The 14,909-nt window shown below is 36.9% G+C and overlaps 1 protein-coding gene across 3 annotated transcripts in view; it reads left to right on the top strand.

Annotated features, from left to right (window-relative positions):
- Positions 1 to 14,909, top strand: part of CNIH3 (cornichon family AMPA receptor auxiliary protein 3) — a 49,176-nt gene that overhangs the window by 19,707 nt on the left and 14,560 nt on the right. For 2 of the 3 annotated variants that reach the window (XR_012586016.1, XM_074579021.1), the window contains exons 2-3: positions 5,223 to 5,291; positions 7,109 to 7,156. Coding sequence is in view for 1 of the 3 variants with exons in the window: in XM_074579021.1 (XP_074435122.1) it covers positions 5,223 to 5,291; positions 7,109 to 7,156 (117 nt within the window). In the remaining 2 variants the exon portion in view is untranslated. Of the gene's footprint in view, positions 1 to 1,807; positions 1,935 to 5,222; positions 5,292 to 7,108; positions 7,157 to 14,909 lie in introns of all 3 variants that reach the window. The other variant, XR_012586017.1, reaches the window with a different exon arrangement.

The following is a 14,909-nucleotide window of genomic DNA, read 5'->3' as shown; positions in this document are numbered from 1 at the left end:
CAAGATAGTCACTTATATTCCATTTCAAGTCCTTCTTTCCTGACTGACTCTCTCTCACATGTTTTGTCTGTTTCTGCTTCTGCTCAACAAAAGCCAACAAAGTAACTCACCCAGCTTGCATCAACATGGTTCAAACATCATAAATGTTCAGCACCATTTCCCAAACACAGCAAACATGTCTGTACAGCAGTTGATGGGCAGGCATGAAGTTTAGGAGCACAGCATGCTCCTAAACCTGTCCACCTTCTGTCCATCTACTGACTTGCAGGCAGCCTATGAACTGGCAGTATGGGTGCTGTGAAAGCTGTGTATGAAAGTGGTGGGATAGAGAAATTGTTTAAATCAACCATTAAAGACGGTTTAAATCAACCTCGTCAAGACGGGATTGTGGTAAATTGACAGGGTGGTGGCAAGGAAACATATGTTCAGTGTTACTGTTCTGTTCTGTGATTAGCGTGGTTGTCATCAAGTTCTGTTTTATCTTAACTTTTCTGAGATGCCAATAAGCAATAATATCCAACTTCTTTGCTGTCACTGAATTCACACCCACACCAACTCCACTGCCACCCTAAAACATCACATTCTCAATTAAAATATATTTCTGTAAGAGCTCAGTGATTACAAAAAACCAAAATCTTCCCTAAAAATGAGATACTGTAATTCATTCCTACCATTAATAGGTGAAATTTTCAGCTTGATGGGTGCAGAAGCATAAGAGGAAAACAAAATTCAGATTCAATCTTATGTGAATACTTCATTATTCAAAGCTGTTATTGTCTGGAGATGAGCACAGAGAGTGCAGGTAATGAAAACAAATTTTATAAATATCATTGCAATTGTAGCCGTTCTGAAACATACGTTGTCATCACAATCTCATCTGTTCAGTATGTGTTTAAACTGGGGCAAACTCTTTGCTGACTTAAACTTGGAGTTATGAGATTTGCAGATGGTGTGAATCACCAGAGAATGCAACCAGTATTTTTATAAACCTTTACTTTTATTAGGTGGATAACACCCACAAGTACGCTTCTATCAACAGGAAAAAAAGCACAGCTAGGGAAATGGCAGAACAAATTTCCTGCAGTGTTTTGCAATGTGGAATCGCAGGGAAAATTCTCCAAGTCAGAAGGTAGTTCAATATTCATTGCCCATTCAGTCCCTGGCCCCTTTCTGCAGTAATGATAAAAATTTTTGCTAAACATGATGTGCTTTTTTTTTTTTTCCTGATATAGCTTTGCAAATAAACAGATAACTTGTTTTTTTTCTCTTGGAGTTCCTAAAAAAAAAAAAAAAAAAAAAAAAAAAAAAAAAAAAATCAAACGGTCTTTATTCTCTTTCTATGAAGCTGTGTACACCGTTAATATTTACTAATAGAAATAAATTTCTCCTCTGCGTAAGATCAGTACCTGTCACATGTTTTCAAAATGCTATCCGCATAGCTATCTGTTTAGCTTTGTGGCTAGAGGCTAGTCATTTTTCTTTGGAATGGTCTGTTTATTTGTGGCCTTTGGAGAGATGGGGTCGCTGGTGTCCATGTGTATGTATGTTTTGGAATCTTAATTGCCACCCTGGATCAAATTAGATTGGATAACTAAAAGATAATGAACGGTTTATAAAATACATTAATTTACAAGGGTGAAATGGCGGCAGTTCATACGGTGAGGTGCCCTGATTGGGATCTATTACATTGTCTGCCTCCAAATGAACTGCTCTGTCAAGATGCTGGTAAGTGTGACAATTTTTGGAGGTGAAACAGACCTTGAGAATACCAGGATGCTATCCCAGAGAATTCTGCATCTCCCATCAGCTGACGTATGGGAAATAGATAGCTGTACTGCATCCAGCTGAAGTGGAAATGGGCAGAAGATTGTTTCTCTGGAGTATGGCCAGAACACTGCTCCGCCTGTGAAAGCATTGTGAAGTATTTAATGGAGGTAAGTACTTAGTTATTTGTTTTTTTCTAGGGAAAAATGGCAACACATGCCCCTAGGGCATTAAGCTGCTACACAAGGCTAGTTATAATTGAAAAAGGAAGATGTTTCCTAATTAATTGTTTAAACCACACTACAGCACAAACCAGCCTTATTCTAATTTTCAGTAATACAAAATCATTTGTTGCACAGTTACATAGTGTACTGTAAGTAACCACCAATCTGAAGAAGCTACAGCTTTGTTTCCGTCGTTTCTCATTTTCAGTTTAAGAATTAGGACACGTAGCATTGTGAGACTTAAAAAATTCACAACACCAAACACACAAAACCAATGCCCCCGCCCACACACACACTTTGGGAGCTTCTTTATATTCCTTCTAGTTGTGAGCCTGCCTGATGTTATGCTTTCAGTCTTTTCACTGTGACTGAGAAACAGGAATGTGCTTTTTCATAAATTACAATAGATATCTTTGCATCATCACTGGATTTCTGTTCTTGAGGAATTAACAAAATATGAACTATTATGGAACTTTTATGAAATAAAATGTTAAAAATTGAGGAGGATTTATTTCTGTCAGCCTCTTTCCAGAAAGACACTGAAACTTTTACCGAAGAGACTTTCCTCCAATCTTGTGTGCTTGATACTAGACCTCAATCTGTTTCTTGCAGGTGTAGCAGGAATGTCTCTTAACATTGTCATAATTTGCAGGCATCCCAAAAGGTTTGTCTGTGAGACTATTGTATATACACTTACTAGTTCCATGAAAACAATGTACTTAATACGGTCATATTTGTTTCAATGCACTTAGATATAATGCAAGCATGACATAAAATAATGCCAGCAAATGGAGTATGTTTTTGACTACAGAGTTGGGAATGTTGGTTAAAAAAAAACAAAAAAGAGAAAGCAAAAAATGAGGAAATCTAAATGTGTAGTATATCTTAGGGTAATCTCTTTTCCAGACTGTCATTTAGGATTTCTTCAACACTTAGCTGCATTAGCTAAGGCTAGCTCAACAGAGCCCTGCCTTAATGGCTCTGTTTTTCAGAGCAACCTAGTTCTTCATCTAAACACGCTTCAGGCTTATCATCCTATCTCTGTGTCCAGTGAATCTTTGGAGGCTTTCCTGGACATCTTGAAGGGGGTCGATCTTACGATTCTAGTATTCAGGTTCCTCCTGTTGTTGTCTCAGACCAGTCTTTCCTCACAGCATGAGCTGACAGGCTGTCACGTCACGATGATCAAAATCCTGGTTGCTGTTACTGACTACCAAAAGGAAAAGCACAGCACATTCACTCTTTGGGTTTTGTGGGGTTTTTTTTTGGTTTGGTTGTTCTTGTTGTTTTGTTTGGGTTTGGTTTTTTTTGTTTGTTTTTTTTTTTTTTTAAGGAAATTTCAGCTCATTTCTACATTTACAAAAGAAGAAAAGCTGTTATGTTATTAAAAACAGTTGTCACTCAAAGCTTGTAACAGTTTTCTATCTTAAAGTAAGTCAGTGCCAGTGCAGTGAGGCAAAGAGGAGATGTGTAGGATCCCAAAGTAAATCAGTGGCACAGCTATGAAGAGAGGCAGCTCACTCGCCTGTTATGGGGTCATCCTTTCCCCTTTCTGTCAATGCTGTCAGTGCCGATGTTGATACCCAATTACAAACAGAAGTGTGTGCATCTGACTGGTTGTTACCCTCTTAACAGTTGGCCCTGTTTGAGAATATGAAGATCTGTTCAAGAGGTGTTAAATATAGAGGTGTCATGAGCCTTATTCTTCACAATTGTACTCAGACCCTCTCACAGGTTCTGTTATTTGCCCTTTTACTTTAGCCTAAACATCTGTTGCAGATCTAGTTCCTAACTTGTAGAGATACTGCATCCATGGGGAGAAACGCTTCACTTCTTATAATCATGTTTTATAGTTCCCTTTGTGGTTTAATCTGGCACTTTGACTGTCATAGTTGAATAAATTGAATTCTGTAGAGTGCTCTTGTAAAATGCCATGCTTTTGAGTTTAAATGTGCTTCAGTGTGATGAATGCAGCATTAGAGTGAGATGTGGAGTAGTGCCTAGATTTGTGGACTGTAGCTCTAGGTTTTATTCTCAAGCCTCTCACCAGATTATTATATGACTCATGGATAGGCTGTTTTCAGGATTTCTGCTCCTGCATTCCATATCTGTAAAATGAATGTGTTTTACCTATACAGCAGGTCTGTGTTGACACCCAGTTGGTTACTTTTTGAACAGCTAGGCAGCAGGCGTGCTGTAACATGTCATAGAATGGTTGTTGCACTCATATACTAATTATTCCACTGCTACCTTGTACTTCCATCATCTTTTTATTGAGAACAAATACTTTCCTGGGTTGTAAATCGTCTAAAAAGGAATCATTGTTTTAACATCTATTTATGTGGTACCTGTCATAGTGAGCTTTCATTCCTTGGGTGAAGCAAGCAGAAGAAAAGCTATTACAAGAATACAAACATAAAGAATGTGCTTGGAGATCTTTGAATGAAATATGCTGAGAGTTATTAGAGCTGTTTTCTTTCCAAGAAAACATTATCAAACATTATTATTTTTATGGACACTTTTATCTGATGTACTTTAAGAGCAGGTGGTAATTACCAGTGTGTCTCAATCCAACAGTTAGTGGAGGAAACTAAAGGACATGAGCAAAAGACATCTCTGCATTAGTGAGGTCTCCATTAATGAAGTAAGGTTCTAAAACCTGCTGGAATTTAGGAACGGCATGTTTTTCTCTAGAGTGGTTTACCTTTTGAGGAGTTTGCTTGATAGTGAATGGTGGCTTAATAATAATTAAGCTGATACTAATTCAGAATTAATATCTGAAGAAGGTTTAACAACTAATAAAAAGGAGCTGTTGTGTACTTATTAAACCTGGAATAGCGTATCTGATGCATCTCTGTGTTTCAGGCAGCTAATTACTTTTTTCATCAAGTCAGGAGATGTATTTGTTTGTGAAATAGTTTCATGTCATTTGGAAGTTTGAGAAGAGAATTCTAGCTGATATGAGGGAGGAAATCTGGAAAGCAACAATGCTGAAAAGGCTATAGGTATGATTTTACAGAGTGACAAATTAATGGATTCTAGGTGTCATATATAGGAGTATCCCGTGTTTTGTTTTAACTAGTTAGTTCTGAAAGGAGTTTGTCAGGGGAGCTAGTTTCCTGTATTTTCTCGGGAAATGGAGGAAGGCAGGTGATGCATCTAATTGGTCCCTAAAGCAAAAATAAGTGTTTGAATGAGCATTCATTACAATATTTGAAAAAAATTGTTTTTCAGATAATCGCCTTTGATGAACTTCGGACAGACTTCAAAAGCCCAATAGATCAGTGTAACCCAGTCCATGCAGTAAGTACAACCAGTGCCTTGCTAAGCAACAGCTACGAGAGAAAGGAAGATGCACTGAGCTGTCAGTGAAAGTATGAGTGTGGAGATGAATGTAGAATCTGTTGTGAAGTCAACTGTAGTTTGGAAAGTTGATTTATTGGGCCAGTCTTAAGAAGCCAGATGGCAACTCTTTATGGTAATAGCTTTCCTTTTTGCTGAAGGAGGCAGGAAAATAATTGGGAAGTTCAAAAACTGAAGGATATATAATATGATGCTAATGCTTTCTTTTTATGTTTTCATGCTGTGGCACAATTTTTCCTTTTTGAAATAATTTGCTTTCTCTGTTTTCAAGCATAGGATGACCACTTTCTCCCATACTGTCTGTATCAATGAGTCAAAAGCTTGAAGGGATTTGATAAGAGGTGCATTTCTGGACCTCTCTATCCCATGGGGGGGCTCTAAATTCTCCTGTACTTTAAGAGTAAATAACACATTCTGCTGCGTCTTCTATGGAAAAGGTTAAATATCACCCTGGGACTGTAAACTCAGTTTTTCCTAACAAACCAAAATGCAACCCAGATTTAAGCATATGAAAATTCCTCTGTTAATTAAAGCCATAATCTAGGGTGATTTAGCTGACTACAGTTTAACATGCATCAGATTTGTACCACCAGAACTGAGAGCAGAACTTGGTTCCCCGTCATCTCACTGGGAATTACAATGATTATGACAGGTGCTGAATCTGATCTCTACAGAGTATCAAGTTATTGAATTGCCTACAAATGATAACCAGATTCAGCAGCTAGTGCTTTGCCGTTTAACCTTGTTTCATAACTCTGCAGGGGATTTGCAGTACTGCTTAGACCACTGATGATTTTAAGTGTAATCTTTATGTGAATCTTCAAATAAGAAGACTTGTTTACTGTTCACTAACACATAAGCAAAGAATGAGAACAGAAGAAAAATTATATTAAGAAACCCTATAGAGGACTTCAGTGGAAGTAATCTGGTTTTGAATATACCGGAAGTAATCTGATTTTGACTTCACTTTTGCCAGCTTGAGAACTGCACACAAGAAATGTGTATTTATATGCACCAAATTCCAGTAATTTGTTGTCTTCCTAAAACTTGTAAGGTGTTCCATGGACATAACTTCCTCTTATTTTAAAATGGTAATGGAATTGGTCTCCAGGATAAAAGAAGTTAATCCATCCCTGTTTCAGTCATATTAGTGGTGTGATCAAAAAGTTAATAGTAGAGTTTCTAGTAAAACACAGCAAAGTATTCTGTGATCTGTTCACATATTTGATGCTCTTATATGAAACTTTCTGTGATAACTCAAGCAATAATCTCAGATTGCTTTCTTCTGCACAGTATACATGATGATGCCTTTTATATTGACATAAAAGGAATATTTTTAGCAGGTATTTCTTATATCTTTGGTTAAGTGTATTTTCCTTTTTCCCCATGCATAGTTGCTTGTGCCCGTATTTTGTCTGTGTGGTATAGATTGGCACCATTGGATAGAGACACAAATGGTGACTTAAAAAGAAGTTGCAGCCTCTGGCTCAAGGCTAACACAGACTTGAATCCCCAGTTATTGTTACACCCAGTAACAGATGAAAAAATAACTTATTGGAACTTTGAAATGGGTAAATCATTTGGCTTGCAGTCAGCAGGTAAGAATTGAATACTGTTGTTTCAGATTAATAATGTGTTGCTTCTCTGCAGCCATTCATTATGATCTTGACCCATTTTAATTGTAATGTATTGTCTTTAATTTATAACACCAATAACACCAGCTAATCTCCGTCCTTTTTCCCACTTTTTCTTGGCAGAGAGAGCGGCTGAGAAATATTGAGCGTATTTGCTTCCTCCTGCGAAAGGTGAGCATAAACTAGCCTAGGATTTATGAAGTTTATGAGAATTAAAGCCATCCAGTGGCAACGTGTGGAAGTCATGATGACCTTGGAAGGACAAAGTAAGACAAATTATAAAAGGCTAACATAATAGAGGATTTCTGAATAAGAACTGAAACTAAAGAACATCAGCCCATTCATTTTGGATCATTGTTTTTGAAGGTGGTGAATCGTTTTGCAGTTGCAGCTTGAGGTGCTTATAAAAGCACCTATTAAAAAAAAAAAGCTATAAAGCCCTACCAACTGATGATATTGTTGTAGTACAGGCTTTAGAAATACCTTTTTTTGAACAGTGGCTTACTAATTGATAAACTAAATATCTTATTAGCCGCATATTTAATGTTTAAGTTTTTTAACTGGATGAATAGAAAAGTTGATATAGTATTTATTTTAACTTGACACAAGAGAGATGCTGAGTGCCTCAGTCTCTGAGGGATTAGGAGATGATAAACTGTAGGGTTGATACATTCATGGGTTACTCATCTGTACCTTGAAAGAGGGTTTTCATAAACACTCGTTGTTCTCCTGACTCTGTCCCATTGAAGCCAAAACAATCATAGTTCTAAACTATTTTATTCTATGTATTCGTTTCTATAAATTACCTTCCTCAGAGTGGTAATGGAGCCACCTAAATTATGCTGCATTTTTGCTTAAAAAGGTCATCACTGAAGTGTAGACTGATGACTGCATCCTAATCGAGCTAAGAACTGACTTCAGATACAGTTTTAAGAAACCGATGGCCTCATCCTTAGAGGTTTTGGGAAAGTGAGTGCGAGGGATTATTGGTCTGGGGTGATCTAAAGGTGTAACTGACTCTGTGCAGAATCTCTGAAGTGTCATTCTCTGATCAGTCAGAACCTGAGTCATATCTGTTTGGCACCATTATGAGCACGGTACTGTTAGGAGCCACATTTAAGTACTTACTTAGCCTGTTTATGACACTAGGGATATGAAAATAGGAGAAAATACTTATCACCAATAGCTTTCCATTTTATTAAATAGGCAGCCAGCCAATTTCAAGCTGTGTTCCAGTTTATTTGATGTAAAGCAACCGGTCAGTGGTAATGTATTAATATATGTGAGCCCCATGGGAATGCCTTGCCTGCATCAGTGTTTAACTTTTATTGAGCCTCAGCCTCACTGTGAACAGCAAAGTGGAGCATTTTGGCTAATTACAGACTCTATATTCATAGGGGACTGGCTTGTTCCTGGTTCACTTCAATAGTTTGTTAATTCAGCCTCTTCAAAGTTCTTTGGGGACACATTTGTTTTAATTGAGAGATTATATGCAAGAAAAGGAAGGTGCAGTAACTACAGAGATCTGTAGTGTTCAAATCTGTCAATCACTAAAAAAAGCTTTAGTTTATTTAGTATAAAGGATTTGCTGTTGGTGAAAATTCTGGAAGTACAGTTGAGTGCCAGCTATATAGATACAGGAAAATAGCAGTTACGATGTTTTCAACAAGCACTAAATATATCCCTCATTAAAACATTGTGTGACTTTAGGTCTGTTTCTATGAAACACCAACACATCTGTTTTCCTATGTCTTGAAGTCAGATAATTCTTTTAAAGGGTTAAAAATGGTGATATCTTGCTATTTATGACATTAGAACTAAGATCTGCTGTAAATCTATTTTTTTAAAGATATTATAGGTGGGCTATAAAAATAAGTTCAGTTTCATTATATGCTGGTTTTAGAAGGGTTTCTTGGGAATTATTAAATGGGCATATAATATGTTATATAAATCTGATCCCAGTGGGCAAAGAGTTTCTTAAGGACTGATTTTCAGTTTTATTTCAAAACTACTTGAAGGAGATTATTAATAAGCTGTGACCAGGTATGTGATATGTCCCCAGATATTATATAACTTATTTACATTTTCTGAAATAGAACGGAGGATATAATTGTTCTGCAGCCAGGCATTTTCTGACGTTTGGTTTGGGGAAAATGTTTCTATATCATTAAAACAAGTAGGGGTCGTGTGAAGCAGATATATATGGTGCTGGCATGTGTACATGCACGTATGCATGCACCATGTTTTATGGTGCTATAGAACTAGAATTAGATCAGTGTAAGTTTTCTGGTTACTTGAGAACGATTGATCATGTATAAAGAACTTTGTATAGCCATAATCAAATCTCTTCTATGCTGAAGTAAATGAGAGGAAGGACTTATTTTCTGAAGCCAGCGTGAAATGCAGTTCTCCCAGGATACAGGCATCTCATTTTATTCAGTGGTGTGTTTTGGGGGCTTTATAGTATAGATTTGTGTTTGTATGTGTGTGCTGTAAACTGTTGAATGTTCCATTGTGTGGAAATTGGTGTGTCATACAAGTGTTACATGATTCACGTAGGACATACACTAGCGTTGCTGAATGCTAAACTGCCTTTGTTTCTCTAAGGATAGGATTACGCGACGCACTGCAGTGCTGTACAGAGGTACACAAGCTAGTTGTGACTGAGTTGTCTCGAGCCTAGTGAAAGCAGTACAGAATACAGCAGTACAGATTTCTTGGGCTCATCAGCCCTGCTGAGGAGCGGGATAGGTAAGGTGTGCCATACAGATCTACCATGACTTTTGTGGGGTCATTAAAATATATTCAGTTAATGATGACAGCAATATTATATAATTGTAATTGCAGTATATTTCAAGAAGTATACCTACCTGATTGGTTCCTGTTGGATTTACTTATTTTAGCACTAAAGACAATTAGGAATTTCCTACATTAAAACATAGTCTATTTCATTAATCAACCACTGTAATATTATTACTTTACCTTTGAGGAAATTTAAATTAAGTTATGCATCGTAATTTTTAATTAATTTGAGAAATCCTTACTAAGGAGGAAAGTTGATTGAACTTGCTGTCCTGCTCAGCGAACGTATTTCAGACTTCAGTTTGCTCATGCCAAACACTGCTGAACAATATAAGTGACCTTTCTCAAATTATCAGCAAATATTTGTTTTTGAACTCCATTAAACTAAAGTAAGAGTGATTTATGAACAGCAGAACTGGAACTGGAACTTACCTGGGAGGGAATCGAGGTAGGTAAGACAGACTTTTACTCATTTTCCTGCTGTAGTGCAGCATTTTAGTTAAGTTAGGCATAAAATTTGTAAAACTGCAAGTGTAAGAAAATATTGTACCAGAACTCAGTCCTTTTTCTTGATTTTTATTTGGTGTGGGGATTTTTTGGTTGTTTTTTGTTTTGGTTTGTTTTTTTTCAAGTCCTAAAGGAATGATTGGAAGAGAGCAAATTCAGCAAGAAATCTAACCACAGGCAAGGTGACATTAGTCTCAAAGATGTTCCAGATGAACTTGAACTGTCTTGAAAAATACAAATACACAGACAACAACCCCTGCAGGGACAACTTTTGAATAATGAAACTTAGCCACTTCAGAACTCCTGTACTAGCAGTCGTAACAGCAACAGTAGATTGTACATTAGCAGGTGTGGTGTTTGGGGAAAAAACCAACCCAACAACAAAACCTCTTCGCCTAATCTTTTTTGAAGCAAGTTCTAACATTTTAGTTAGAAGGCTGGGGTTTGCCAATGCTTGTTCTGTTCTAGTACTTCTGTCACTGTGGTTTCCAGTGGAGCTGGATCCGCAGTAGTAGAGGTGGAAATTTATTCTGTACTCAATAGTTCTGGTGTTTACCAGATTCAGTTCTGGTTTTTACTGCTCTGTAAAAATAAAATAAATGTATTTTTAAAATTTATGTTCCATAGTATATACCCTAATACACACCACAGTTATGTTTTACTGTATTTACAGGTTTTGGTAAATAACCAAAACCAATGTTAGCTTAAAGAGCAATTATGGAAATTCTATTCAGACTGAGATACTGTAAATAAAATGTAAAACCTAGTGAGCATAATATATAATTCCAGACACCTGAGTGTCTGCATACAATTTTGTTTTGGTGTGTTTCCATATTTAAATAGTCTGTAAAACAAAAAAGTCAAAATTACTTACATGTATGAAAGTAACAGTAATTCAGAGGCATGAGTAATCAGAAGCTTGAAGGGTTGTGGGTTAACACCACAGGTTCAATTGTAGATGGAGCATTCCAAGGAAGAAGATAAGGCTTGATCCTGTGTCTGTGTCATGCCTGTTTGTCAGTGTTGAATGCACATACTCAAAGCTTGGAAGAAAACCACGACACATTCAGTGGAACATTACTGAGCTCATTTGATCAGCTAACAGGGAACAAGTTAGCTCTTTAGCTTTTCCTTAATAGCAGATGAAAACAGTATTTTCTGAGTATGGAGGTGGTTCTACTTTACCTGTAGATAAATATTATGGGAGATCAGCATTTTTAAAAAGTAGCCCTCTCTCTCCATGTTTATCCTGATTCAGCTTTTTTTTTTCCTGCATATTTTGGGTGAAGGAGACTGAGCAATGTGCGCTGGAGTAATTGCCATATGAAATAATTTTTGTACTTGGACCTTGTTAGGTTCCAGACCTTCACCTACCAGTAGCTCCCACCATTCTCTGCATGCAGCAGCTACAGTGGACGTACCGCTTTGAAGAATGCCAGGTGTCACCATAGCTGATTTCGATTGACTGATCATATTCTTCTTAATAAATTTGCTGGTTGTTACAGTGATCACTTGTTCCATTGTTCTGCTTCGTAGTCACTGGCAAGCCTGAGATAATGTGATGGATTTTAACTGTGTTTCTGGATATGTCAGATGATTGCTTAATCATGGATTTAGAGATTGATAGATGCGTGACATTCTTTTAGCCAGTCTGCAGGCTGATAATCATTAGCAGAGTACTTCTGTAAGCCTATAGCATGGTTCATTAAAACGTTTAATGTAAGGCTATATAAGCAAATGTGATGTATAATCACAAGCAATTTTTGAAGTTGTGTGTTTCCATCCATATGTAGGAAGGAATCCTACTTTCTTCCTGGGATTGAAAAATCTCGTAGGCAGAAACTACAGCAATAAGACAATTAGTTTGTTGCAGAACTGGGAATAGCAGCATTAGTTTTATCTGTATCTTATTAGTGCTGTAAATTCTTTACAACTTCAGTAAAGATATTTTAATTCCTCATTTGGTTATACTTGACGGAAAAAGAAAATGGTGCAGCATAGCCACACTAGAGGGATAGATCTGCAGGGTAAATACATATCAGGTTTGTGGTATGTATCATTCAGTACTCAACGTTTCATCTTTGAAGTTTAGGTGCTTGTGTTATCTGAGAGGAAAACAGACTTTTTAGTCTAGTCAAAAGGTATTTTTGAACTGTGGAAATATAAGTGGTATTCTGCCTTGCTGGACAAAGAGGCGTATGTATCCAGAGTTCTGATAAACTGCTACTGTAACAAAGATCACAAAGGGAACAAAAAATGGCACCATGTGACATTTTTCCCGTTAACAGTGATTGTTACAATGATGGAGCACATGAGCTTTGTCCACTCTCATTAGAGACCAAAGAGTTCATCAATGTTACAGGTTTCGCAGTACCTGTTGTATTTCTTGATGTATCTAATGCTCTCTCTTTTCTTACCTCATCAATATGATGAAAATGCTGAGTTTTGACTTATCATCTGGGCAGCGGGAAAACTGTCAGGAGAGGAGACTCTTCCTACTGAGTGACCGGAAGCGTAAGCCCTAATCAAGAGACAATATGAATAACTTCTGAAGAATGAATATAGAATTATCTATATAGAAAACATACTGCAGGTAGTTGTTCAATACTTTGTCTCCCTATGACTCAGTGCAATGCAAAAGCTTGTACCCAAGCAGCCACTGCTGTGTATAAAAAGATTTAAGTAAATACTATTTATTTTTAAAATTATTTTCTATCATCTCAAATCTTTTTTCTTTTTTTTTTTTCCTTTTTTCAATCTTTGCACTGCAATTCAGTGACTCAAAACAGTTGGTTTATATCAAAAAGCTTTCTGAACATCCCTGGATTTAGGAAGGGTTCAGCTTCAAGTTTGACATTCATGATTACCATTCATCTCTAAAACTGAATTACAACGAAAGCAGCTGTGGTAGCTCTCTGTGGGCACTCTCAGTCCCTCCTTGACATTGACAGCTTGGAGCAGTCTCTATTGCTCTGAGATGGGAAACAGATTGATATTCAAGCATAAACTCATGTGGAATAGGCCTGGACTTAAATTGGGATTTGAAGTTATTATAATTTAAACACCAGTTAGATAAAAAACATGTAGTGCGTTGTTGGTGGTTATGACCAAATATGTCTGAATTTGTGTAGAAATTCACAGTGAAACTCATGAGAAACTCTGAGCAGAATGAGGGGAAGAAATATAAGTTTTTGATTAGACAATTCAGCTATTGCCTTCGTAACACTTCACTTGAGCTAGTAATGCTTTACTTGTTGGAAAATCATCATTTTCTTCCCTTTGGGTTTGGCCATTACTGAGAGAGGTCTGTATCATGAAGGAAGGTGGCTGGTACATATTTCCAAGAAGTCAGGGTACCTTTTGATCAGATCACATGGGATAGTTTTATCAGGATCTGAACTTTCTATTATCTGGCCTAATAAACCATATGAATATGAAACAGTTGCTCAGTGCTCCTTTTTTTTTTAGAGGTTTAAACATATGATCTGCTACTGGGACAGCAGTGATATTCTGAATTAACATTATCATATGAAGACTCTTTGCATTTTAAAGGTTTCTTCAGTAAATTCAAAAGAGTGGTTTCAGTCTCTTTGTCTTCTTTCTGGAAGAAAATGCAGTACAGGAGCAAATCTGCTTTTGTTGTCTTTAGGTGGATATTCGCTGACTTATGTTTTGCCACTCTGAATTTTGCATTCTTTTTTTATTTCCTTAGTTGCATACTTCAGTCTTTTAAAGGCCCTGTTGTGCTTCAGCCAGAGTTTTTTTCAGCAAGACTTGGGTCTCCTTTTCTATTATGTGTTTTCTTAGTGTTTGTGTTACAGCAATGCTTCCAGACTCAGCTAAAATACAAAGCCTTGTGCCAGGTGCTACAAAAACCACATGGTAATAAATATGAAGAACATTTGTTTACACTCACAAGACATGTACACAACAGGAAAGGAAAGGTTGCACAGCTGATCTGATGATAGAAATCTTGTTTTCAAAGAGCTGCTTGGTTTTCTGGTTAGCAGGCATAGCGTGGATCTTTTATTTTTAATTGAAGCTAAAAATTTATTTCCTGTTTTTGAGGGCTCTGATGGTTCATTGAGTTAATAATTGCGTGTAGTCTTTAATCTGTACAGCAGCTGTTCAAATCCAGCCCAGTCTGGAGTCAGACTCAAACTACTGTAGTCCGATTGATGACTGTTGGGAGTGAAATCATATTGTGTCGTATGCTTAGAGACTTGTGATGCTTACTCTACAGAAATAGTACTAAACATAGACAATATGATGAGGTAGATCTCTGTCAACATCATAGTGAGTATGAGCTACACTCCCCTGCTACACATATGCAAACATAATTAGCTCTAAGCTGCCTCCGAAGAAATTCTAGAATTTGCATGCAGGCACTGGAATAATGCAGCTGTTTCTGAAGCATTGATTGGCTCTTCAGATTTTGCAGGATGTAAGTTAGCCATGCTGTACACATTCTGTCAGTTAGGACTTGGACTATAATTATACCATCTTTCATAAAACTAAATTAATTTAGGTTCTCTTTTGTTTGAAGTCACCTAGGACTTTTTAAAGTACGTTAGATTGAGCATGCGTGAGAGACATAAAACTGGTAAGCATGTAT

The sequence above is a fragment of the Larus michahellis genome, chromosome 3 (assembly GCF_964199755.1).
Source record: "Larus michahellis chromosome 3, bLarMic1.1, whole genome shotgun sequence".
Classification (NCBI taxonomy): Eukaryota; Metazoa; Chordata; class Aves; order Charadriiformes; family Laridae; genus Larus; species Larus michahellis.
Note: the sequence above shows the minus strand (reverse complement) of the source record. Positions and strands in the feature narration are given on the sequence as shown.